Source organism: Nelumbo nucifera, chromosome 3, assembly GCF_055504915.1.
Source record: "Nelumbo nucifera cultivar China Antique chromosome 3, China Antique-T2T, whole genome shotgun sequence".
Lineage (NCBI taxonomy): Eukaryota > Viridiplantae > Streptophyta > Magnoliopsida > Proteales > Nelumbonaceae > Nelumbo > Nelumbo nucifera.
The window spans coordinates 34,873,421-34,898,612 of record NC_142651.1 but is presented as its reverse complement, the minus strand read 5'-3'; the positions used below and the strand labels follow the sequence as shown (position 1 = coordinate 34,898,612).

At 36.5% G+C, this 25,192-nt stretch overlaps 1 protein-coding gene across 2 annotated transcripts in view; it reads left to right on the top strand.

Moving 5' to 3' along the window:
• ASHH1 (SET domain group 26) overlaps positions 1-24,503 on the top strand; it is a 59,298-nt gene extending 34,795 nt beyond the window's left edge. The window contains exons 8-12 of one of the 2 annotated variants that reach the window (XM_010252139.3): positions 2,345-2,543; positions 8,480-8,514; positions 10,935-11,427; positions 19,216-19,256; positions 23,812-24,503. In XM_010252139.3, coding sequence (XP_010250441.1) covers positions 2,345-2,543; positions 8,480-8,514; positions 10,935-11,427; positions 19,216-19,236 — 748 coding nt within the window. In that variant the 3' untranslated portion in view covers positions 19,237-19,256; positions 23,812-24,503. The remainder of the gene's footprint in view (positions 1-2,344; positions 2,544-8,479; positions 8,515-10,934; positions 11,428-19,215; positions 19,257-23,811) is intronic. The other variant, XM_010252130.3, reaches the window with a different exon arrangement.
• The last annotated feature ends 689 nt before the right edge of the window (positions 24,504-25,192 follow it).

Genomic DNA, 25,192 nt, shown 5'->3' with positions numbered 1-25,192 from the left:
TCCTCATGCATTTGGCTATGGCTAATTGGCTGGAGGAAATTCAGTGTTACTTTTTGTGGCATGGTTGGAATGATGAATTCCAATTTGGTTCTGAAAATGGTTTCAGAACCATACCAATCTCTTATTGAAAATGACATTTTTTTTTGAACCACACAATGCAAAAGAGGCTTTTCTGTTCATGGTTCATTTTTTGAACCATGATATGTGAGCATTGATTGTATGATTCATTTATACATGTACTTTACTACTTACTTTTAATTATACAGTCATCAATCATCATCAAATAGAGACATTATAACTGGAGCTATGTTTGTTTGCGAGACACATCTAACTGTCATTTCATGTGTATTTACATCAGTGAACCATGCTTCCTGGTTGAGAAAGCTATAAAAAGTTTTGTTCAAAAAAAGGCCATTTTTCTGGTTCTGGAACCATGGGTATACAAGTAGCATAGGTAGTGTTCGTGAACCAGATGAAACACGATCATAACCACAGACTGAACACTCCCTTAATTGATTGGGACATGGTCTTCTGTGCAGTGTGTGCTGGCATTCTTGGTCTTGAACACTGGAAGGATGTTAGTACCTGCCTTCCTGCTCTCGAACCAGATGAGACATGAGTTGCTGGAGTTTTTCCTTTTTTGTGGTATTAGAACCAAAATGAGTGATGGTTCCACAACCAGTTTTTGGAGAAATTCTTGATGTGATTTCCGACCACTTATTGCACTCATGAGCTCTTTTTCTTATTGCTGAAAATAGGAATATTTTGATCAGACACAGTTATGAGAGAAGTGAGCAGGGGGTAATTTGGCAGCCAAGGTTTCAAAGAAATTTGAACGACTAGGAGTTGGAAATTGGAATTCTTTCTACCAATCTTTCCTTAATATGATTTAAGATTGATGACTTAACCACAAAGCCATTTGGAAATATGGGGCCCTCTCCAATATTTCCTTTTTTGTCTGGACCATAGTAAAGCGTTTATGACACAAATACAATATTGGGATTTGTATATAATTCAAAATTAAGAATAACCTTACCTTCTCAAAAAAAAAACATAATTCAAAATTAAGAAAAAAACTATGGTAAAAATTTGATTGAGTAAACATAATACTGTAACAGATCAGTCAAATATATATTTTTGTTTAATGTACTTTTGTTTAGAAATTTCGATGCAAAAATTCAGCATATTTTCTTTGTAAATGTGTATAATATATTAAATATAAATAGATGTTTAAATATTTAGGATTATTAATTATAAATATCTGAATTGTTTTGGACTTGTATATTTCAGAATCTGAATTATTTGCATATTTTTCCATATCTTTGAAAATATCATATTTCAGGACATTTTTTTTTTTAAAATACATCATACATGATTAATACACATTATATGTGGATTTGCTAACTAGGAGGGACATGCTGTTGGATTCTTTTACATGCATCATTTGCAGTGCTTGCCAAGAGTAGTCAGAAAATTACTTGTTTTTGTATTGCAGTTTTGCCACTCTAATATGGTCCAATTTTCTGAACACTTTTGGTATTTCCTGGTGGTTCCGAAGCTGCATCATGGAGTATTTTAGCTGTTGGAGAGTTAAAAGGTTTAAGTAGAAGAGTAGGGTAATATGGAAGTGTTGTCCTTGGCAATTATATGGGCCATACAGTCAGATAGGAGTCAATCCTTAGAGGAAGATCTAGGAAACATGATTCAGTTGACATTATATCTTGGTTTTTGCTTCACAAGGACTTTACAAGGATGTGGGGCATTTTTTTTTTTTTATCTCAACTCCTGTTTTGTTAATGGCCGATTTCTTGTTCTCTGTAAATGGTGTTGGTTGCGATGTACTTCATGAATGTAAATATAATTTCATCACCTTTTCAAAAAAAAAAAAAGAAAAAGCATCACATCTACAATATACAGAATTACAGATAACACATTCAATATCAACTTCAAGATTAATTAATCAAAAAATAGCAAGAAGATAGGTTAGATGTCCTCCATAAAATGAGCCTTGCCTATGAGCCTAAGCTCACAACAGGTGTGCCTTTTAAAACAATAGTCCTAACAGAAAAATTGACTGATATTTGTATGAAGTTAGTGGAATGGGTCTTGGTGCATCCTGAATTTGTCAATGTGAAATGGGAAGTGTTGGGTACTGGTTTATGGTCTACATTGAACATTGTTAATGGGGATGATTAAGTCTGTAGTTTTTGCCTTGTTATTCTATTTCATGGTATTGTGAAACCACTTCACCTTTTTCTTGCAATCTTCTTTTCATCAATAGTTTTTTATTATAATACAAAAAAGCTCCTATATGATATCTATTTTTTTTTTTTGAAATTTGCAGCCAACCCAATTGTGAGACAAGGAAGTGGACGGTTTTGGGAGAACTAAGGGTTGGGATATTCGCAAAACAAGATATTCCTGCTGGAACAGAGCTAGCTTATGATTATAACTTTGAATGGTATGGTGGTGCTAAAGTTCGCTGCCTCTGTGGTGCAGCCTGCTGTTCTGGATTCCTTGGGGCAAAGTCTCGTGGTTTCCAGGTGCATAATCCATCACACTACCTGAATGGTTTTCTAGATGCTTTGGGTTTTCAGTTTCCTGAAATCTGAAAGAGCCAGATAGGTGCTATGTTATATCTCTGCATGAATTTTCATAATTCAGCTGAACTTACAAGGAATGGGGAAAGCTTCTTTTTTTTTTTTCTAGTCAGTAATGGGAATTTATTAACAAGAGAAAGAAGGATAATACAAAGCAGAAGGGCAAAAGAAAGAATAAAAACCACCACATAATCCATCTGCCCCACAGGGGCCATTGAGTCTTCTAGACAACTAAGCATTAGTATAAATTATAAAATGGGAGCTTTTTATAATAGAAAGCTCTTTCAAAACTGTGAATGCAAGCATTATAAATCTCCTCTCATACTGAAAAGCAACAGTGCCAGAACAGTATAAAACCCTTTATACTGTTTTGCCAAAACCCAAATGTCCTATCTAGTCCATATCAGGTAGTTTTCTCCCGCATATGTAAGCTAGTTATTTTCTGTTTTTTTCCCACTTTCAGTGTTTTAACATGGTTGGTGTGAATTAACTTGTAAATTGTAATACAGGAGAAATGGTTTGTCCTAGTGATGCATGTATGCAACTCAACAAAACTTATGTATAACTTTAAGAAATGTTCTGTTTATATATTCTGTTGGGAAAAGTGGCAACACTGAACCAAGGCCGGTGTATGGGAATAGCCAGCCCAAGCTCAAGACCTACAAAAGAAGGAAGCCACATCAGCTCTCAGGTCCAACTAATGACAGGCTGGCATAACCAAATGCAACAAGAAGTGGGAATTAACTTCCAAGATTGTAACAGATTGTACCAACCCCATGTATAAATACAATCGGAAGAAGTAACAGAGACAAGCATTCAAACAAACTCTATCTCCCTTTCTTACTCTCTCTCTCTCTCTATTCTCAGGAGGTGGTTACTTGGTAGAACCCTATGTTAGGCAGTACCTAATAAATTCTACAGGTAGTTATTATTTCTCTGTCCAGATTGGTCAATAACAATGATCAGAAGTGCATTAATGAAAGAGTAGAGTGAATACAAGTACAAGGATTATAAACCCCTTCTCATTGGAAAGATCCTAGAGAGAGGACAGAAAGAAAGTTTACTTCAAGGTGGAAACAATACAGACAAAACAGTAGCAGTTATGTCAGTCTCTAGGATGTACTTCAGATAATAGTAAGTAGGACTGCAAAAGGATCAAATCAAATTGGATATACCTTTAAGCAAATTTTATTCATTAACATTTTAATTCAAATAGAATCTTATCCATTGAATTTATATCCTGGTTTAAAATCTCTAAATACTTTCTAATATTTCCATGAAATGTTTCTATTTCCATTGGGTGCCAACACAAAATATTATTGGAATTTATCTCCACATGTTTGCAATACTTCAGAATCTTGTATTATTGTTTTCTACAAATTTTACTTTGTTAATTGTATCAATGCAATGTTTTCACTTCATATTTGTTGGAAATGAGATTTCCATGTGCTCATTTAAAGCCTGTTCTTTATAAATTGATGCTTGAGTTAATAAAGCTACTATTTTTTTTTTCTTTATGGGGCATTTCTTATATAGTTATAGTTATTGTGTGACTGGAAGGTCCTCAGTTAATATTGTAGGATTTAAGTGTTGAGTGGGACTCATCATGGGGCATTGAACAACCAGTGTTGCATGGACTTGGACATGGGAATCTGAGTTTGATGTTAATTGGAAAAGATCCAACAAGCAATGGATCATAAGTTATGTGTAAATTAGAATAATATAAATACTGAAGTGTCCTATTGGACAGCTTAAATGGTTGGACCATTGTTACATAGAAGCACTTAAAGTGAGGATTCATAATTTTGGAGAGTTGACATGGTGGGTATTTCGGTAAATCCGCCTGATTCACACTATGGCTGAGTCCCACACATATTTTGGAGAGTCGGGCATGAATTGACTCATAGACACATGTTGTCTTGCAAGTCCTCCCCAAAGGTGTGGTGTCTATGCAACACTACCAATGATCTTATTCCTTATAGTCCTTAAATATGTCAGTTGAGGGTGAGTTTAGGCAACTCATATTCTAGTAGATTCATGGTTACCATACAATTGGTAGGGGTGGTAACATCTCAACCACTTGGGTCAGGTTCTGTATCTGTAATCCGTATGTAGGACAGTAGGTGTATGAGGGATAAATTCTGATGTAATCTAGTTCAGTGATTCATTGAAGAGATCACTGTCTGATGTATGAATCACTCAGATGTAAAAGTATTATAGTCCTTAGACATGAAGAATTATTAGAAATTTAAGGTTGTTTTTAGTTATTTGATATACCAAGGGTAATCTTAACTCCAGAAACAACCAAGGTACACCCAAATTAAAAAGCAATTACAACACAGCCCAAAACATAGAGTTTCTGTTCACCCCTTGCCTAGCTAGACCATCTTCCAATGAATTTGCCCTTCTCTTTACCCATGTACATTGAATTTCGAGTTCCTTAGTCAGCCACTTAAATCTTCTCTTTGCATTGCTGTACTTCCAAAGCCTAGAGTTGTCCTCTTTTAGCCAGTTCACCACAATTTCAGAATCTCCTTCTATGATCAATGTCTTGATATTCATGTCTTTAGCCCTTTGTACCCCTTCAAGAGCCGCTAGTATCTCAGCCCTCAAGGAATCTCCCACCCCAATTGGACCAGAATACATGGCTAGCAGATTCCCTTTTTCATCTCTTATAACTCCCCCCTATTCCGGAGGGCCCTGGATTGCCCATACTGTTGCCATCGAAGTTCGGTTTAGTAAAACCCTGCGATGGAGGGGTCCAACAAGAACTTGAAGTCTTCTTAGCTGAAACTGGTTTTGCAATTTTCTTCCGCTTTCTTAGCAACTCACCCTAATATGAGTAACCTCCACTATTTCTTCCAAACTTCTAAGCTTTGCACATCTGATGGGGGTGTCCACCTGCACCTGAACAGAGAAGTAAACCATTCCCAAATGAATTTAGCAAACTGACAGGAAATTAGTAAGTGGTATCTAGACTCACCATCGGCTTTATAGAGGACACACCAGTGAGGAGACAAACAACTATTGGGTCTTTTCCTAACTCTATGGTCCTTCTCCTCCCCCGGGACCTTAAAGATTGACAAAAAATAAACCAGAAGGTTAGCTAATGTAGACCTAATTAGGGTGATTCAACCTCCCAAAGATAGATAATTTTTCTTCCATGTGGCAAGCCTCTTCTTAAACCTCTCCACAACTAGATCCCAAAACTCTCCTTTCTTAGGGTTATCTCCCAATGGCAAACCAAGGTAGTTTAAGGGCCAATTAGATACTACGCACTCCAAAATGTCCGCACACTCAGATATCTCCACCTCCCCCAAATTAACTGCTACTATACAACTTTTCTCAATGTTCACTTTAAGGTTTGACATTTGTTCAAAGAGTTGTATAGTGTGCTTCAAGTTCCTGATCCTATTGGGATCCCCTCCTTCACAAAACATGGTTGTGTCATCTGCAAACTGCAAGTGTGTGAGTGGTATGTTCTCCCTTCCAACTCTCCACCCCCTTATTAACTCCTTGGAATCTTCTCTAGAAATTAGTCACCCCAACACCTATGCAACCAAAGTAAATAAGAAAGGAGAGAGGGGATCTCCTTGTCTAATCCCTCTCAAAGTTGGAAAGAAATCCACCACCCCCATTCACCAATATAGAGTAGTTACAAGTCCTAATGCAACCCATCACCCACTTACACCAATTGTCTTCAAACCCAAAATTGATCATTACCTCCAATAGGAAAGACCAATCAACCAAGTCATAAGCCTTTTCCAAATCCAATTTGCAGACCACCCCTTTTTTCTTGGATCTCTTGAATCTTCCAAACTCTTATTAGCTATAAGTATTTGGTCTGTTATTTGCCTCCCCTTCACAAAAGCTCATTGGTTATTTGCTATAATTGCTGGGAGCACTTTCCTAATCCTGATGGACAACACCTTAGTGATAATCTTATAAAGGCTATTAACTAAACTGATTGGTCTGTAGTCCTTCGGATGGTTTGCATCACTTTTCTTGGGTACCAAGGCAATGAATGTGGAATTCAGCCCAGGGTTAATCACTCCTCTATTATGGAATTCATCAAATACTCTCATTAGATCTTCTTTTAGTACCTCCCAACAATCTTGATAGAAAGCCATTGTGAAACCATCCGACCCTGGTGCCTTTGATCTATCCATAGAGAACACTGCCTCCTTTATCTCTTCCACGTCAAATTTCCTCTCCAGCCACTTTCTATCTTCTAACTTCAAATTTGGCCACTCCATTCCCTCTAGCCACACCCTATTGTTCAGGGGTTTTCTAAATATAGACCTAAAATGATTCGCAAAAGCTCCAACTATCTCTCTTTGATTGGAAACTGTTACCCCTTCAATCTCCAGACTAGAGATAAAATTCCTTCTCCTTCTTCCATTTTCCATATCATGAAAAAACTTGGTGTTTCTATCCCCCTCTTTTAGCCACTTACATCTTGATTTTTGCCTCCAACTTATTTCCTCCTTGAGCAGATAATCTTCTAACTATTTGCGCAATTTCCATCTTTGTTCCTTATCCTCTTCTTAAAGGCATCCCCTCTCTTCTTTGATATCCAGGAGTTCAATTTGTATAATCACAGATTGCTTCCTTTCCTCCAATCTCCCAAACTCTAAGACCATTCCTTGATTCTATCTTTCAATACTGGAGCTTCTTGTGAAACCTCATTTCGCTCCATTCCACTGTTGGATTACTCTCTACCCACCACTCTTTAACTTTCTGAAGGAAGCCTGGGTGTCCTAACCGCATATTTTCAAATCTGAAAGGAGCAGGTCTTGCATTTCCCATCTCCTCTTTACAAATTACAATAGGCCATTGGTCGGAAGTTACTCTTGGAAGTGCTCTAGAGGTCAGATTCCCCCAATGTTCTTCCCAATCATTTGAAAATAAGAATCTAACTTGGAGCAAACAAGATTCACTTGGAGATTAGACCAAGTAAAACAGCTATGTGATAATGGAATCTCCTTAAGTTCAAAAGCATCCACAAATTGATTAAATTTCCTCATGCTCATAGTCGACCTTTGCTTGGATGTTGGGTGATTGGAGGTGATTGTAGGTTTTGGGGAATGTTCAATAAGGGATATATACCATTAGACAAGGTGAGAGGACTTAGGACTCCCATACTAGTTCATGAATGACACTGGGATGAAAATTGGAAGAATTCTAGTTGAATTGAGAATCCAGGTGAAGAATCCTGGTTGCACAAGGAGTTTTTATATCTTGCATAAGAAACATATTCTTATGCAAATAGTTTCATATGAAATAAAACATAATAAAATAATATCTATAACTTATAGGAACTAACCCCATGTAGATATAAGTATATGCATTTAAATATTATTGTATTGGATTTAGATCAACATTCAATCCAATTATAAATGGATTGAATCCAGATAACATTAATCAGAGCAGATTTTAATCCAAATTTGGACAAATGGATACCTTTTAGCAGTTCTATTGGTTAGGCATAAGCCCCATTCTAAATGAGTCTTACATATTGTGGCATATGCTATGCCCCCTATGGTTTTTGGGCCTATGGGGGCTTAGCCATGCTTCCATTCCCTTGCTCCCAGTTAAAACAGAAAATAATGGATGCTAATAATAAAGGTCTTATTATGGGTGAGCAACTCTCTTTTGCTGTTCAGCTCAGGCCTCTCATGTGGTGGCTCTCTGTTCACTCTTCAGAAAAGCACTTGCAATTACTTTCTGTGTTCCTAGTTGTGGGATAATAAGCAAGATAACAACTTCCTGTTTATCTGTCTGCCTGCTTGCCTCAGCTAGGGGGTGTTTTCTTACTAGAGTTTCAATTTTATTGATGACATTCTTATATTTTCTTTTTGGTCTGGCATGTTCAACAGGAGGATACATATCTCTGGGAAGATGATGATGCCAGGTAATGTGTATTGCATATTTGAATTTATAGATGGATTGCACCCGAAGTTTGTTTTGTACAACATATATTTATGCTGTTTCTTAAAGCATATATTCGTTATGACTGCTGTGCAACCTGTTGTTATCTCATTGTTAATCTAGAATTTCCTATTTTGCTTGACATGAAGCTTCCCATGGGACAAGCTTGGAGCAATGCAAATAGATAACAAGCTTTTAGGGGGGTATTTGTTGTTTTATATAATCTGAAAAAAATTATATTTGATGAAGTGGAATCTCTACACAAATCCAAGGTGTTTCTTTTTCTTAAACATGGTGTAATGGTAGTGCCACACCTGGCCTACAATGACTACAACCTGGCTTTTATACAAATAGATAAATGAAGGAACGATATTTTCTTTTAACAATAATTATTGTTGTTGGAAGAAAGAAATGAGAGAATTTATAGTTCTGATGATGCTTTTTCCCTCCTCTAGTTTGCTAATGCTTTACATGATGTAACAAATAAGCAGCCCAAGATGCTCAAACCAAGTATGGAAGCAATAGATACTCAGATCCTAATTAACATCAAATCCACCTTATGACCTATAACCTATTTATTTACTTATAATGGATTGCAAGGGAAATTCCAACAGCACATTCATGACCACACTGAAAATAGAAAGTGGGTTAAAACTTGATTGTCTCATTGACACATTTTAATAATTAAATAAGTTGGACAGACCTTTTCCTCTCATTGTCTTATTTACCTTCTTCTGCCTCTATTTATTTTTCTTCCTTAGTTAACAGCAAAAAAAAAAAAGTCCCTACTTGCCCAATGATTGGGAGGGCTGGTATTGGATGTTTTTAGCATAGGTGATTAGGTTCAGCCACTACCATTCACTTCCTGTGACTTTGTGAGCTGTCACTGTTCAAGGTGAAGCTGGGATTGATGTGGAGACATTGATGCTCATCTTGCCGAGGTCTTTCCTCTCTCTCTCTCTCTCTCTCTCTCTTTCAATGAACAATTGATCTTCCCTTAATTCTAATGACAGATCCCAGATTAGGGGATTGCCTTCTCCCTCTTCCCCAGAAGTGCACGATGAAAAAGAGAAAAAGAAAGAGAATAACTTTTTTTTTTATGGGGAGCAAAGCTCTTCTTTTCTTCTATCTTAATCTGGGAAATGATTTTGGAACATCCCGTTTTTGAGTAACTGGATACATCCCTAGGTATAAGACACAAATAGTACCATTGTTTGTAGTGATAAAAGTCAATAAGAGGGGTGTTTTGTTCCTTTTGAAATTGTACTATTGCGATGTTTGTCAATGATAAAATGAATTTTTGTAGGATGACTTGTGCATAGATACACTTATTTGGGAAATACATGTCACATTTATTGAGCTTAGCAGTTATATTTAAGATTTATTTTTTTTGATACAAGTTAAAGTAAGATTTAGTAAAAAGGAAAAAGCATGGTACAACAACTTATCAAAAAAAAAAAAAAAAAACATGGTAAAACAGACTTCTGGGGGGAACACCCCTACCCAGTAAAAAACAACAAACTAATATGATGCAGTTATATTTAAGATATTATCTTGCACAACAATCACAGACAGGTCTCTATGTAGTAAGTTTTCCAATGCATGCTCTGGCATTGATAATTGATAAATAATAGATCGATCACTAATGACATCCAGGTTTCGTAGTGAAAAATAATGTTCCATGATGGTTTTGATGTACTATGAGTCTCTTGCAAATAAAAACTGAATATGTGCATCTTTGTGCCAACATTGTTTTTGTGTTTTTGGATAATTGGAATTTAAATTACAGTATTTTTAGTCATAGGGTTTACTTTGTATCAATGAATTTTGGATGTGGTTTTATATTTAGATGTTCATCTAGAAGTTATAGTGGTTTGAAAAGCTTTTCTTTCGAAATTATTACAGATGAGATTTGGGTCTATGCCAACAATTATTTTTGTATTACTTGAATTTAAATTAAAGTACTTTTCATTATTAGGATTTGGCATTGAACAGAACAGAATGGTGATACAGGATTCTTGTAGCTGGCCCCATATTAGTTGGGACAAGGCTTAGATGATGATGATGATTTTTTGTATTAGGATCTATTTGGTAGGTATTTGTTTTGAAAGTGTTTGTTTATTGTTTTTTCATATAAAAGTTGTAATGGTTTGAAATGCCTAGCCTCTGAAAGTTTTTCTTTTCATAGGAACATTCATTCTATATGTCCAACTTCTTGTGTTTTCTTTTCTTAGGAACAATGGTGACTGATCTAATTCAATGTTTGCTGTTATTGAATTGATTATTTCTCACATTTTCTGGTTTATGATTCCAAATAACCATGCTGATATGAAATGCTTATTGTATGTTAATTTGCACAGTGCAATTCTAAGTTAATTGAGGGCATCTGATTGACTTGTACAGATATTCGGTTGATGATATCCCTCTTTATGATTCTGAAGAGGATGAGCCTGCTACCAATCTCCCCAAGAATTCCCATTCCTCGAAACATGAATCTAATACAGAAGTTAAGCATGATTACTCCATGACAAGTGGTGATGGTTCAGCTTCTGAGCATTATTCGCAGTCTACTGCACTTGCAGTTGAGCAACTTGGTTCTATTAAAATGGAGGGTATTGCAGTAAATGAAGCAAGCATAGAAGTAAACGAGGAGAAAAAATTGTACTTGCAGGACACTAGCCAAATGTTTGCCCATAAAAATGCAATGATATCTCGTATACGGAGTAATACTCCATGTCGGAATTATCACATAGCACCAAGCCCTAAGCCAAAGAAAAGATCAGCACGATATCGAACCAGAAGACCAAAACGTCTTGCTCAGAAGCAAGTAGATGCAAAACTTGTTGTACAACTACTAGGGTCAAAGGAAGCACAAGAAGAGGTCTTCACCAATGAGGTACAATCTAAACTACTTTTATATTAAATACAACTTTTATATCAATTTTTTTTTGTATCGGTATTGGTGTATCTAAATATGCTTGGAAACACCAATGGGCAAACATTTTGAAAATTTTAAAAGGTCTCTGACCTCTTCTGGGACCCCATGATTATTATAAAATAAAAAACCAAAAAAATAAAAAATACGAGTATCGGCCATATTGATATGCACCGATACCCATGTTTGGGTATTGGGTGTATTGATATTTTAATCATTGGTTTGCAGATGTATAATTAATTCTTAAGCTGTTTAAGGTGGAGTTTGGGAGTGCTTATTTGAAAAATAAGTGCTTATTCAAATAAGCACTCATGAGCGTTTGGTAAAAACGCACTTATTTCAAACAGTAGTATAGATATTTTCAAAATGATGTGGCGGGCCAAGATGGGCCAAAAAGGAAATAAACACTTAAAATAAGCCCAAAATTTGAGCTTCTCAAATAAGTGCTTATTCTCAGGAATTAGCACTTTTTCAGGCTTATTTCCCAAACACAAAGAAGTGCTATTGGTGCGGTCCCAGCCCAAAATAAGTGCTTATTTCAATAAGAACACCTAACCTAAACTTAGCCTAAGTTAGTGGGTGTTACCTAGGAAATTTCACAAAACTGCCAAGCAGTATTTATTAAAATATTTGACATTGTCACTCTATTTGATTTACAATTTGGGGGCCGTTGTTTGATGTAATGGTAAAATCTTGTGATGACATGGAAGGACATGGATTTGAGGCTGAGTGGCCACTTTGTGCAAAAGAAATGCCAAAGGTTAGGCCTGTGTCCAGCTTACCTCTCCCAAGACCAGAGATAGGTGGGACCAATATTTAGTAATGGCTGTACTCTACTTGATTTACATTTTGATTTGTTCTTCTCTTTTAGTGGGAAGTAATTCAATGGTTACGGTGTTAATGTTGAAGATTGGCACATACTCTAGATCTGACTTGTTTCACATCCTAGGGCACATGTGAGTGGGTAGGAAGTATGTCTCAAATCAAAGATATTCTATCTTATAGAGTTTGGCGACGTCCAAGGCATATTTAACAAGACGACATGTAGGTGAATGCCCAAACAGTTACTAGAGGACAGTTTTTTCTAGAGGTTTCCTCTATATCATTCATTGTTTGCATATATGTTTGCCACCTTTCAGGAATGGGAGTTCATCTGTTGTCATGAATACCCCAGTAGAGAAGGATGACAACTCTTTTTTGATGAGATCCGCCATACAATGAGGGTGCATTGGTGCTTTAGATTCTGATGGGTGACTTGAATCTCATTGCCAGCTCTTAAGATAAGTGTGATGGCTGTAATCCCTCTCAAAGACTTATGATTGAGTTTGTGGAGTTGGTTGATTATTGTGGGTTGATTGATCATTGATGTCAGGTTCAGTGGACCTTCTTTTACTTGGTCCAATCAATGTAGCTCTGAGAGGCTTATTAGAATGAGACTTGGTCATGTCTTGGTGTATCCTCATGGCTTAGTTTGTACCAATTAACACAAATCACACACTTGCCAGCCTTAGCTGGTGATCACACCATTTTTATTGGACATTGCAAGGTAGCTGAAGATGAATAGAAGGATTTGGTTTGAAGCCACCTTGATGAAGGAAGCGGGATTTGATGAAGTTTTCTCTACTGCATGGTCGGCAAGTGAAGGAACACTATAGGCTGGAACCTGTGAAGCTATCAATGCATAGGTGGGGCTATAGTTTGTGTGGTGGAATTAAAGGGCATATCAAATGGATTGAAGTTGAACTTGCTAAATTACAGGCTACTGATTCCTCTGCTACTAATACCACTGAAGAAGCAAAGTTGTGCAAGGAGTTAGAGGAATGACTGAGTTGTGAAGAGGCGTATTGGCATCAATGGTCTTGGGTGAGTTGGCTAAAGGAGGGTGATAAAAACACCCATTACGGCAACTATAGAATGCACAGGAACTCTATTACTTGGCTGACGGATGATCATGGTGATTGGACTTAAAACCCAAGAATGATTGAGAAGCACATTACTGATTACTATAAATCTCTCTTTTCTTCCACTCATCATTTGAATCTCAAAAGTTTCTTTGGCTTGCAATCACAAATCTCTATGCAAGAGAATAATTATCTGTATTGGGTTCCTGATGAGCAGGAGGTGTATGATGCTGTATTCATGCTGCTTTTTATCAGAGGTGCTGGGACTTGATTGGTGCTGATCTTCTCAACATGGTGCAAGATTTCTTTTGGAATGGCAAAGCAAACTCATGTTTGTTTGATTCAAAGCATGATACAGTTGAAGAGGTGAAAGATTGTAGACCTATTGGCCTTAGTAATGTTTTATATAAAAACATTACTAAGGCTATTATGGTTAGGCTTAAGCCTCTTCTCCCTCTCTTAATTTTTCCATTTCAGAGTGCCCTCTAATCAGTTATGTAGACAATCCAATGAGAACTAACTTGGATCTGAAAGTCAGTGACATTATTAATGGTAATGGGGATTGAAATTGGGACCTTCTTGATTACTTGATTGAAGATGAAATTAAATGCTCTATTTAGAGAAGCGTCAGCTACACACCCTTCCGAAATTCAATGTCGATGGTGCCTCCAAAGGAAATCATGGCTTATTGCAGTGGTGGAGGGATGCTTAGTGTGAGCTCCAAGCAAATGGGTCCTCTAATCATTGAAAATTGATCTTTTTTTTTTTTTCTTTTAAATGCAGCGATTCCATTTCTCCACCCCTCTCTCTAACTTGTAATGACAGCCCAATCTTTGGTTCATCTAGTCTTATTTTTTTACATTAATTCCAATCAAGAAATCGGTGAAATTCCAAAATTTTGTGAAGTATCACTTCCCTAATCTCAGTTTTGAGGGAATGTTATTGGGGATTAGGTGCTAAATTCCCTAAAATCCTTGCCCCTCTCCCTCTTTATCCAAGATTAGAATAAGCATGAAGTGAAACCTCACAGGTGTTGAACTCCAAGCAACTAAGAACTGTGATCATCAAAAAATACAATGCAAATTGCAAATTAGCACCAAATAATAAAAAATTAACTGAAGACTTGAACTAAACAGGTTGAGAGGCTTACCTCTTGAACTTGGCCTTGACAGATGGTTTCTGGTATCTAAAACAAGCCTGAAAAGGGTACTAGAGGTTGACTCACGTCTATATTACTGTTTCCAAATGATCTTCTAAGCCAAAAGAGAGGCTTTGTGCTATTCAAAGCTAATTGAAGCTTGGAAATGTCAATGGGCGAGGAGTTGATGTTTGGGGGCTGATTTAAACTCTAGATTGCATGTTTTGGGATGTTTCTTGAGACAAACGATGTAGTTCTTTCTTTCATTCTTGAATGATTGGGGACATTTTGTGATACTCTAAGATCAATTTTGGGATCTAGTTCTTGAGAAAATCGAGAGGATGAGCCTTGCTGCATGATCTCCATAGGGCTAGGTTTTCTTGGAGCCTTCTCTATGCGAGGAAGCTCAAGAGTCTTGCCTACAACAGATTTGACTGCATAGTGACAATGATTTGTCTAAAGTTTGGCTAGGTTTTTTGCAGTTTCTAGTGCCTAATGTCTATAAAGGCTATTTTGTCATTCAATGGGTTTGAGTGGGGATACTTTGGGTTTTTTTTAGTTTCTTTTGATTTTTTGTTTTGCTTTAATAGGTCCAAGTGGTTTGAGAGGGGGGTCTAGGTAGGGGATTAACATCGGCCCTCCCCCTCTTGAAGTCCTAGATTAAGGCAGACACAGGGAAGATTTAATCTAGTGAGTGTAAACAAAATCATTTTTGTTTAATGGTCAAATGGTGGAATCAAGTTACGAAATTTGATGCAGTGTTTCAAAAGGCGTGGGAGGCGCACACTTGGAGGCACACCTCCAAACAAGGCGCCCCCAAAACGCCTTAAGGCATATGCCATAGGCATTGACGCCTCTGAGGTGTATGCCTTAGGTGCAAGAGGTGTATGCCTCATAAGCCTTTTGCAAGCTGCGTGCTTAAGGCATACACCTCATGCGCTTCATGCACACCTTAGACAAAAAGATTGGAAAAAAAAGGAAAAAAGAAAGGGACTGGAAAGAAAGAAAGAAAGAAAGAAAAAGGAAGGGAAGGGGATCTTGATTCTTCTTAATATAAAAATATCTTTATTAAAAAAAAGAGAGAAACCCTCACAAGCCTACCTACTTACTACCTCTTTGTCTTTAGGATAACATCTAGGGAAGTGAAGAAACTGGAAAAATTGATGAGAGATTTTCTTTGGGAACCAGGAGAAGGTAAAAAAGACCACTTAATCAGTTGGGAGGTTGTGGGTAGAAACAAAGAGGAAGGAGGATTGGGGCTTGGGAATGTGCTTAAAAAGAATTCAACTTTGTTAGGGAAGTGGTTGTGGAGGTGGCCTATGGAGTGAGATAGGCTGTGGCATGAAGTGGTGAAGAGTATTCATGGATGCTCATAGAGTGGATGGGATGCTGGTGCTTCAAGGAGGGCTAACCTAGCAACACCATGGAAAGCAATACACAAAATTCTTCCATGGTTCCTCAGTTGTATCAGGTATGATGCTTGATTTGATAATTCTACTCAGTTTTGGGACTTGGGAGGACATTTGGGTTGGAGATCTTCCCCTAAAGACCTTTTTCCATCCTTGTACTCCGTTTCTTTGTATAAAAAAGAGGTGATTTTCAAAATTCATTCCTTCAATTTTAAATTTGTCGTCTTTGTCTTGGGATTTTGGCTTTTCGTAGAGGGTTAAGGGAGGATGAAGTTGATTGTTTGTTTGCGCTTCTTGGTCTCTTCGATAAGGTTTGGTTGGATCTTTGAAGCTTGGTAAGAGGATTTGGGCCATTCACCCCAATGGGTCTTTCTCTTGTGGTTCCTTTTTTAAATTCCTGTGCCAAACCTCCTTTCAACAAAGTTTCCCTTCCAAAGAAGTTTGGTGTAGGCCGGTTCCCCCCAAGGTTATTGCTTTGTGTTGGGAAGTGTGGCATGGTAAAGTAAGCATGATGGATAACCTACAAAAGAGAAGACCCTTCCTATGTATTTGTCCAAATTGGTGCACTCTTTGCAGATCCCATGGTGAGGACCGTTATCACTTATTTTTATCTTGTAGTGTCACTGCAAAGCTCTGGGTTTGGCTTCTTTCATTGTTTGGGTGTAGATGGGATATGCCAATAGAAGTAAGTACAATCTTTAACCCTTCTATGTTCTATTGGCCCCATAAAAGAGGAAGGAAAATGTGGAGGTGTGCGTGAGCAGCCTTGTTATGGACAGTTTTGAAGAAAGGAATGCCAGGATCTTTTAGGAAAAGGGGAGGGGCAGTCAGGTCTTGAAGGACTGCATTATGTATAGGACAATACATTGGTTAAAGACTTTGGATTTGTTTAATCATTTCTCCTTTACTGATTGTTGGAGGGATTGGTTATCAGTAGCAAGCTGTTCTTCCTCCAAGGTAAAGGTAATGACAAGCTGGGTCCCCCCTCCTCACAGTTCTTTGAAGCTGAATTTTGATGGGAGTAGCCAGGGCAACCTGGGTCCCTCTGGATTGGGAGGTGTACTGAGGAATGAAGCTGGAGAGGCTGTCTTACTATACTCTGGCCCTTTAGGTGTTGGGAACTCTATTCGGGCAGAGCTGTTAGCTGCAATACAAGGAATAATTCTTGCAAAAGAAATGGGTGTGGAGCAGCTTCTGGTTGAAGGGGACTCTAAGACAGTGGTGAACTGGTTAAATAATCCGGAGGATGTCACATGGGACTATAAGAATGAGATAAAGAAATTCAAATGGTTGACAAGGAATATATCTGTGACAGTACAGTGGGTTGGGAGATCAGCTAATGCATTTGCTGATGTCTTGGCAAAACAAGGGACAAACAGGGCAACATTGTTCTGGGTGCAACTGTAATTTGTGTTTTCTGTATGGAGAGGCAGCACCTCACACCTCTATATGGGGATTTTCATGTAATCAATCTTTGAATTAATGGAATATGATTCTTTACTTATCTAGAGAGAGAGAGATGAGATCCTCCTTCCTCCTCTTCCTCCTCCCCCTCCTTCTTCCTCCTCATCCCCCTCCTCTTAAGGAGGCTTATGCCTCCTTGTGTTCAGGAGGCTTACACCTCTTATGTTCTAAACTACGCCTCACACCGCCAAGTAGTAGAATGCCTCATGTCACACTTTTGTGTTTTTAAAAAAAAAACACTGATTTGATGCACTATGGTTTTTGGGTCTTTGAGTCTGATGCAACGTTTGATTGGTCAAATGGGGCCTTGATGATGAAGATCTAGTTTGGATGGGTTTTAGTCAATAAGGATGCTGAAATGGAATATCTGTGGTGGGTGAATTTGGGGCTGAAATTTGGTGGGTAATCATTTTTCAATGTCTAGAATTTAATGGAAAAGACAGAATTTTAGTCAAAAGTGTGGATTGAGAGACTTTAACACGTCTCTCTCTCTCTCTCTCTCTCTGCTTCCCTTTTAGTATTTTAGCCATTGTCTCTTCATTAAATGTCACTTACTATTTTGACTCATATTTTTTGTTATATATTTTGATTAGATTGAGAAAACTCTTTTGTAATTATATGCATTTTTTATTTTCTTTTGAATTTACAGTGACTTAGAAAGTGAATTGTATCAAAATAATAAAACAATTATCAAATCACCAATTCCTCATTGGTTCTTCTTGAATAATGTTTTAGAACAAATTATGATGATTTTATTAAAATATTGAAAAATTTTTAATAAATTTCTAAAATTTTAAATCTTAAATATATAGCCTGTCAGTGAAGTTTGAACTTTGAATTATTGCTGATATATCAGCAAAATATCGGAGATATCAGGAAAAAAAAAGATTCCCAGAAAATTTTGTATCACCACCTAGCAAAATGAGGATATTTGGGAAAATTTCGCCTATCGCTGATATTGCAAACCATGGTGACTCAAGGCTGCCCAAAATTTATGATCCCACTAATTCATACTCAGGCTTAACTCCAGATAAAAAATTGGCAACATAGAAATCATTCCTTTGTTGCTGCATTGTAATAATATCAGAAGTGTCTGGCTGGTATATATTCAATTCTTCACACAACCATCAACTCAGTAAAAGAGTCTTCTAAAGATCGATCTCCCTTGATGTAGTGTAAAAAAGGATTGAAACAACTGATATATACAGGTAACACTATTTCTTCCCAAATACATTATCCTAACCTGAAATTCCATAACCAGGTCTTTATTTGAGCATTCTCTTGCAACCAGATTCAGGTTTCTTCTCAGTTAGGTACTTAAGTTTCCCTTTTGCAGTCAAAAACACCTCAACCAATTTAGCCCATTTCAGTGACAAGTCTCAATCAAATAAATCCTAGAATCTGATAACCTCACTTTAACACAATGAGTCAGTCACAGAAAAAAAAATGAAACTAGACTGCTTCGGCATCAATAGACAACTACTTGCCTCTTGTTCACAAATTGAATTTTTATAGTCTGCACCATATTCACTGGTTTCAGTCATAGCAATCACAAAGTCATCTTGGATTGCCCTAATAGAGGGTTCATGTCTCACATGACTCACAGCACATAAAGTGATGGTTAAAATTATCACAAATCACCCTACACAGCAATCGGCCTTGTTCTAATTCTTTATTCTCTATAGAACAGAAAAGAAATAATGGATGCTAAGTAGGTTTTACTTAAAAAATGATCTAAACATTAAATCAACTCCTTGCGCATGTAATAGCTGAATTCCCTATTCTTGCTTCCCATTGGTTCACAATTGATTCAAACCTCCTTTCTCCTTGTCTGCAGTCATTTTGTCATCCCACTTGAACTGACTATCATTGGCAGTGGTAAGTCTCTCTCCCCATTTCCCTGTGATTGTTGGCTGCGAATGGAATAAATTAATTTGTAGTTGTTTTTTTTTGATAAATGACTTGAATTTTATTAATAAACTTCATGTCATATCTTTACAAGCATCCCATAGAGGCACGAGCTACTACCTCTCATACAAAAAGAAAACACTTTACAAGTGTGCCCTGAATAAAATAGACCTATTTACCCCTTGCTTAGCCAAAGCATCCACCACACCATTTGCTGATCTCCTCACCCATTGAATCCTCAAATTCATATTCCTGGTTAGCCATGTAAATCTTTTCATTTCATTCTGGTAGCACCAGATTATAGACTCTGGATTCTTTAGCCATTCTACCACCACTTTCGAATCTCCTCCAATCACCAAATTTGTCAAGTTTAGCTTGCTAACTATCTGCACCCCTTGAATTGCAGGAAGCAGTTCTGCTTTGAGGGATTCGCCCATACCCGCAGGGCCAGAAAAGAATGATAAAAGTTTACCTTGTCCATCTCTCAAAACCCCTCCTATTCCAGAAGGGCCTGGATTTGTAGTTGTTTTGTTATGCTTTGGGGTTTCGACATTTTGGTTTGGTGGGACCAGTTACTCCCTCAACCAGGGATTCTTTTTTCTTATTTATTTTATTTGCTTTTGTATTTGGTTTACAAGACAAACTTGTAGACTGGGTTCTTGGATTGGGCTAGGGTTATTGTTTTATTGGAGATGAGTTGTTCAAGGTTGAGTCACCTGGGGTTGAGTTGTGGTCAGGACTCAGGAGTGAGATAGTTTTGCCTCAGGTTAGGTTAGGTTGACCTGACGTGGCCTGAGATACAAAAAATTGCAAGAAACATACTACATGCAAAATTGTAAATTGTACAGTTCAGAAGTGGAGGGAGAAATGGACTAATCTGCCATTTGAGGAGAGACTGAAGAAACTGTGTACCAATCAAAAAGAAAATTATAGAAAACTGGGATTTTTTCTTTGGGGGTCTGTGTGGTTCTTTTGGCCTTGCTAAACCACCTGCCACCTAGCAAATTTTCAAACATATTTTGCAATGGTTTTTGCCCCAGATATGCTTATTTTTTGTTTTCTTAGGAACTTTGTCAAGTGTAAATTGGGAAAATTTTCTTAGAAATCTAGAAAATGAGGAAACTTGAAAAAGATATACATTAAGAAAGTGAAATGCAGTTTATTTATGAAACTTCAAGAAATGTTAAGAGGTATAGTTATAAACTCATAATCTTAAAAAATAGAAGCCCACAGTGTAGAACAAGCTATAAGAATATTATTAAATTTCTTAAATGGAGCCAATGCCAAATAGTTGGGATTAGGGCTGAGTTGAGTTGAGTTGAGTAATTGGCACTGGTGGAAACATCTGATTACCGTCTTCGAAACTGAATATTTCTAAATACCAAATAACTCTTACATTCTGATTTCTTTCCATTGAGGTTCTTTAAAATCTTGTTGTATAGCTATGGTATTTAAAGAAAATATGACATTTTTTCATGGTTATTATATTACTGTGTTATTTTTTTTTTATTGGTATCTGCCAAAATTTTTTATTAGATCTATAGATATCCAAGTATCCCACATAGTTTTTAGGATGACATCAGCCACCTAATCAAACCCTGATGTTTACATACTTTCTACAATGCAAATTACCTAAAAACAGCTGATCTCTATTCACCCATGTATTGGCCCCCAAAACCCTGTCATAAATTCCTGAAATTCATTCACTTAGTCTCTCTGAGACCTTGAAGAACTGGGCATGCTTCCGCCTTTGTGGAGTCTCCTATCCTTATAGCCCTTGGATGTCTTTCGTCTATAGAATTGCATTCTAGTTTATGCTCAATTTGGGGGGTCTGCTTTGTCTTGGAATAAGCTTTATCGTATATCCATGTGAAACATTATATACTTAATTTTTGTTTGGGGAAATCTTTTTATAAAACAAGGCTGCTTAAATGCATGCCTGCACCTAAGTGCTTTGAAAGCACTTTAAATCCAGTAGTTTATACCATTACCTATGAACATGAAAAACCACCAAAATATTAAACCTAGTAGATTAAATTCAAGATACACATGGAAACACCATAGATGCTTCAATAAATCATAAAAATACATCGATAACACTAAATATAATGCCTCAATGAGGCATATATTACATTAGATTAACATATTCCAGTGGTTTTATGAAGTACATCGTACGCAACATATGGGAACATATAAACATTGTCTAGAAGGTTTGTAACCACAAAATATCAATGCCTGATAATTGAACACATGTAGCACTAAAATGATGAATGATGAATTAAGGATGACTAAGCATCTAGCATTGTATATTCACAATTGAAACAAAAGGGCATCTAGTGATGGAAAGTATAGAATATACCTTCATGAATGATGGTATTCATTAATAACCTATATGATAGAAAAAATAAAAAAAATCAATATTGAAGAAGAAATTTCAATTGCTATATGGATATGATAGATCATCCATATATTTACACTATATTTAATCCTTATGGTTAGATCACAAAAAATATAATTAACTATAATTTATTTTTAATCTCTAACATTATAAAAATAAAAAATAAAAAATTTTGAAGAAGAATTTTCAATCTCTATGGATATGACAGATTATCCATAGATCTACAATATACTTGGTCTTTATGGACAGATCACAAGGAAATATAAATAATTAACATTTATTATTTAATTTCAAAAATTACAAAAAAATGAAAATTAAATATTGAAGAAGAAATTTCAATCGCTCTATGGATATGATGGATCGTCCATAGATCTATAGCATGTTCAACCTTTATGGGCAGATAAAAAAAAAATACAATTTTCAATTTTTGGTTATTTTATATTTTTCCCAAATTTCATCATAAAAATTTCATAGATCTATTTATAACCATAGTTTTCAAGGCAACAGGGGGGCACCTTGTCGCCTAGTCACCTAGGCGATGGATGTTTTTAAGTAAAATACATATAGCCTAGGGTAATTCCCTAGGTTCCATAAACATATTTCCTTATATCCATAATTTCCATAAGAAAAGTATAGACTTCATGTTAAAGTATAGAAAATCAACATATTCATGAGAAGAAAAGGAAGAATGAAAAGAAAAATCAAAATATATAGGGGCTGAACCCCTATAAAAGAAAAGGTGGAAGAAGAAAATGTGTTGGTTAGACAAAATTTTAAGTTCTTACTTATTGGTTCAGGTTTTTAAGTCTTTGAGGGTTCAATACAGCAGTTAGGAATGTTTGTTTTGATTAAACCCTGACAAATAAGAAAATAATAAAAAGAAATTAGTGTAAAAGCATACAAAATGAATATTTTAGTTTAATAATGTCTATTTTATAATTATAATCTCAAAAAATAAAAATATAAAAGTATTTTATAAGACAACATGCAAAACTACTTGGTGATTAGGCGAGGTGAGCCTCCAAGGGTACCTTGTTGCCTACACGTTGCCTTGACAACTAACACACACACACCAAAAAAAAAAAACTGTGACTTTCAACACGAGAAGTGTAGATCAACATAGATTTAAACATTTTGAAGCATTCAAGCAAAAAAAAAAAAAAAAAACACAAACACAAACACAAACACAAGAAATCATAACATATTATGAAAAAAAATTGAAAAGTGTTACCTATTTTGTAATATTTTCCAAATCTTGATAAATCTCCAAAAGACTTGACGATTCAAACTTTTTTCTTGCATAAGAAACACATTGTTTCCTACCGTTCCTTGTACCGTGTAGTCAAAGATACAATACGATGATACACCCTGTATCGGGTGTATCATGTTGAAAATTTAAACTTGTTTATGGGTAAAAGTCCAAGATTGGTTTACTTGCTCTCAAGCAAGTGGCCACTAGACCTGTTCATGACCGGGCTGGCTTGGCCCGTTCTAAGTCAGGCTTGAAAATGAGTTTATGGCCGCAGGCTTGGGTGCGGGCCTAAAACACTAGGCCCAGCATTTTTTTGGGTTGGGCTTGGGCTTTCTCAAAAAAGCCCGGCCCAAGCTTGAGCCCAACTTGATAACATATTATATAGCAAAAAACATATTTTATAGAATAAAAATTAATATAATATGTTATTTTCTTTGTTTCTCTTCTCTTTTTCAAGCTATGGTGAGCTTTTTCAATTTTTTTGAGTTTTGAAGTTTTTAATATAAATAAATTAGTTTTTTATTGAGTAAAAAAGAAAAAAATCATTTTTCCCAATTTTCTAGTTGGGCTTCAGGCTTTATATGGGTGCAGGGCTTAGACTCTAGAACTAGGCCTCATCGTCGGGCTGGGCTTGGGCTTGGGCCTGAATGTTTTATGTTAATATAAAGACAAAGCCCAACCCTAACCCGGCTTGGCCCGGCCCGTGAACAAGTCTAGTGGCCACACCTTTGTAATGACCAGGCTTCAGAATGAGGTGTATTATTGTTGTAAATACTGTATCTCCTTTTTTCTTTAATATATTAATTTGTTACTCATCTGCCAAAAGAAAAAACAGGGTTTTAGTAAAAGTAATACTACTGTCATTGAACCTGCAGGGAAAAAAGAAGCAAGCCACTTCTCAACTTGAGTCTCTGTATAATGAAATACGTCCTGCCATTGAAGAACATGAGAGAGACAGCCAAGATAGTGTGTCAACCAGTGTGGCAGAGAAGTGGATTGAAGCCAGCTGCTTTAAACTGAAAGCAGAGTTTGACCTTCATTTGTCCATCATCAAGCATGTTGCTTGCAGTACCCGAAGAGCAGGGAATAGAGCAACTCCTGAAGGAATGGAGAATGAACATGGCATGAAATATTTGACAGATCAATAATTTCAACGTGCAGCTAACAGGTGAAACAATAAACTCTATTGCCTTGAATAATTTGGATTGGTCATAAAATTTGATTGCAGTAACTCAATTGCCTTGAGTATTTGGAAGGACAGCAATAATGTCCTAAGGTCAGCAAGAGTGTGCACTTCAATCCTCACAATCTAGTCTGGAATCTTGAGTATTGACATTAAAAACTTATCTTATTAGGGCCGGTGGTGGTGGTGGTAGTAATTATCAACTTTTAATTTCTGTCATTGGGGTTATTAGAAACTTTTGAGTACACCAATAGAATCTTGATTCTTGATTTCTTTTCTCATTGCGGGGTGATTACAACTTTTCTCTCAGTCGAGGAAATGCTCCTAAAAATTTGGTTGTACAAAACATTCTTATTGGCATATAATCTCTTCTTTCAACTACCAGTGAACCATTTCATTATTTTCTAACCATTTTGTTTAACCTGTATATTCTTCTGCGGGAGTAAGTAAACAATGTCAATGCTTGAAATCTGTCGCCCTATGGACAGTGACTCATGAAAAGGATTCATCATTCAGTTGTCGTATTTCTCATCATGTTTTCATGTTGATTGCTTTTATTCAACTGACTCTCAGCTCTATAAATCACCCTATGCTGGATTGTTTTCTTACATCATTCATTGGGATAGAAGAAGAGTTGGAAATAGGTTGGATATAAAGCGGATCCATATAACCAAGATCACATCCAGATGGGGCATATGGTTTGGTTGTGGGTACTAGGAGAACCCCTAGGTGGATAGATTTATTTATATGGGTCGGATTTTAGGTCGGATCCTGAAACAGTTCCAGTGCTGTCAATGGACCGGATTTTGTTCCAATATGAAGCAAGAGAAGAGATTCATGTATTGATTGTATTCCTGTACATAAGGTTTGCTTTAGTGTAACGGTACGGTGGTATAGATTAAAGTTTTTAAAGTGAAAATATGCATTTCTCCAAAAAGATGCATATATTTATTTATTTATTAATAATTATCTTGAGAAAAAGAGAAAATGATTGAATTTAAAATCCAGGCAACCAATTTCTCTATTTTGGGCTTCGCCTAAGTAACTCAACCAATCCATTCATTCCATTGTCA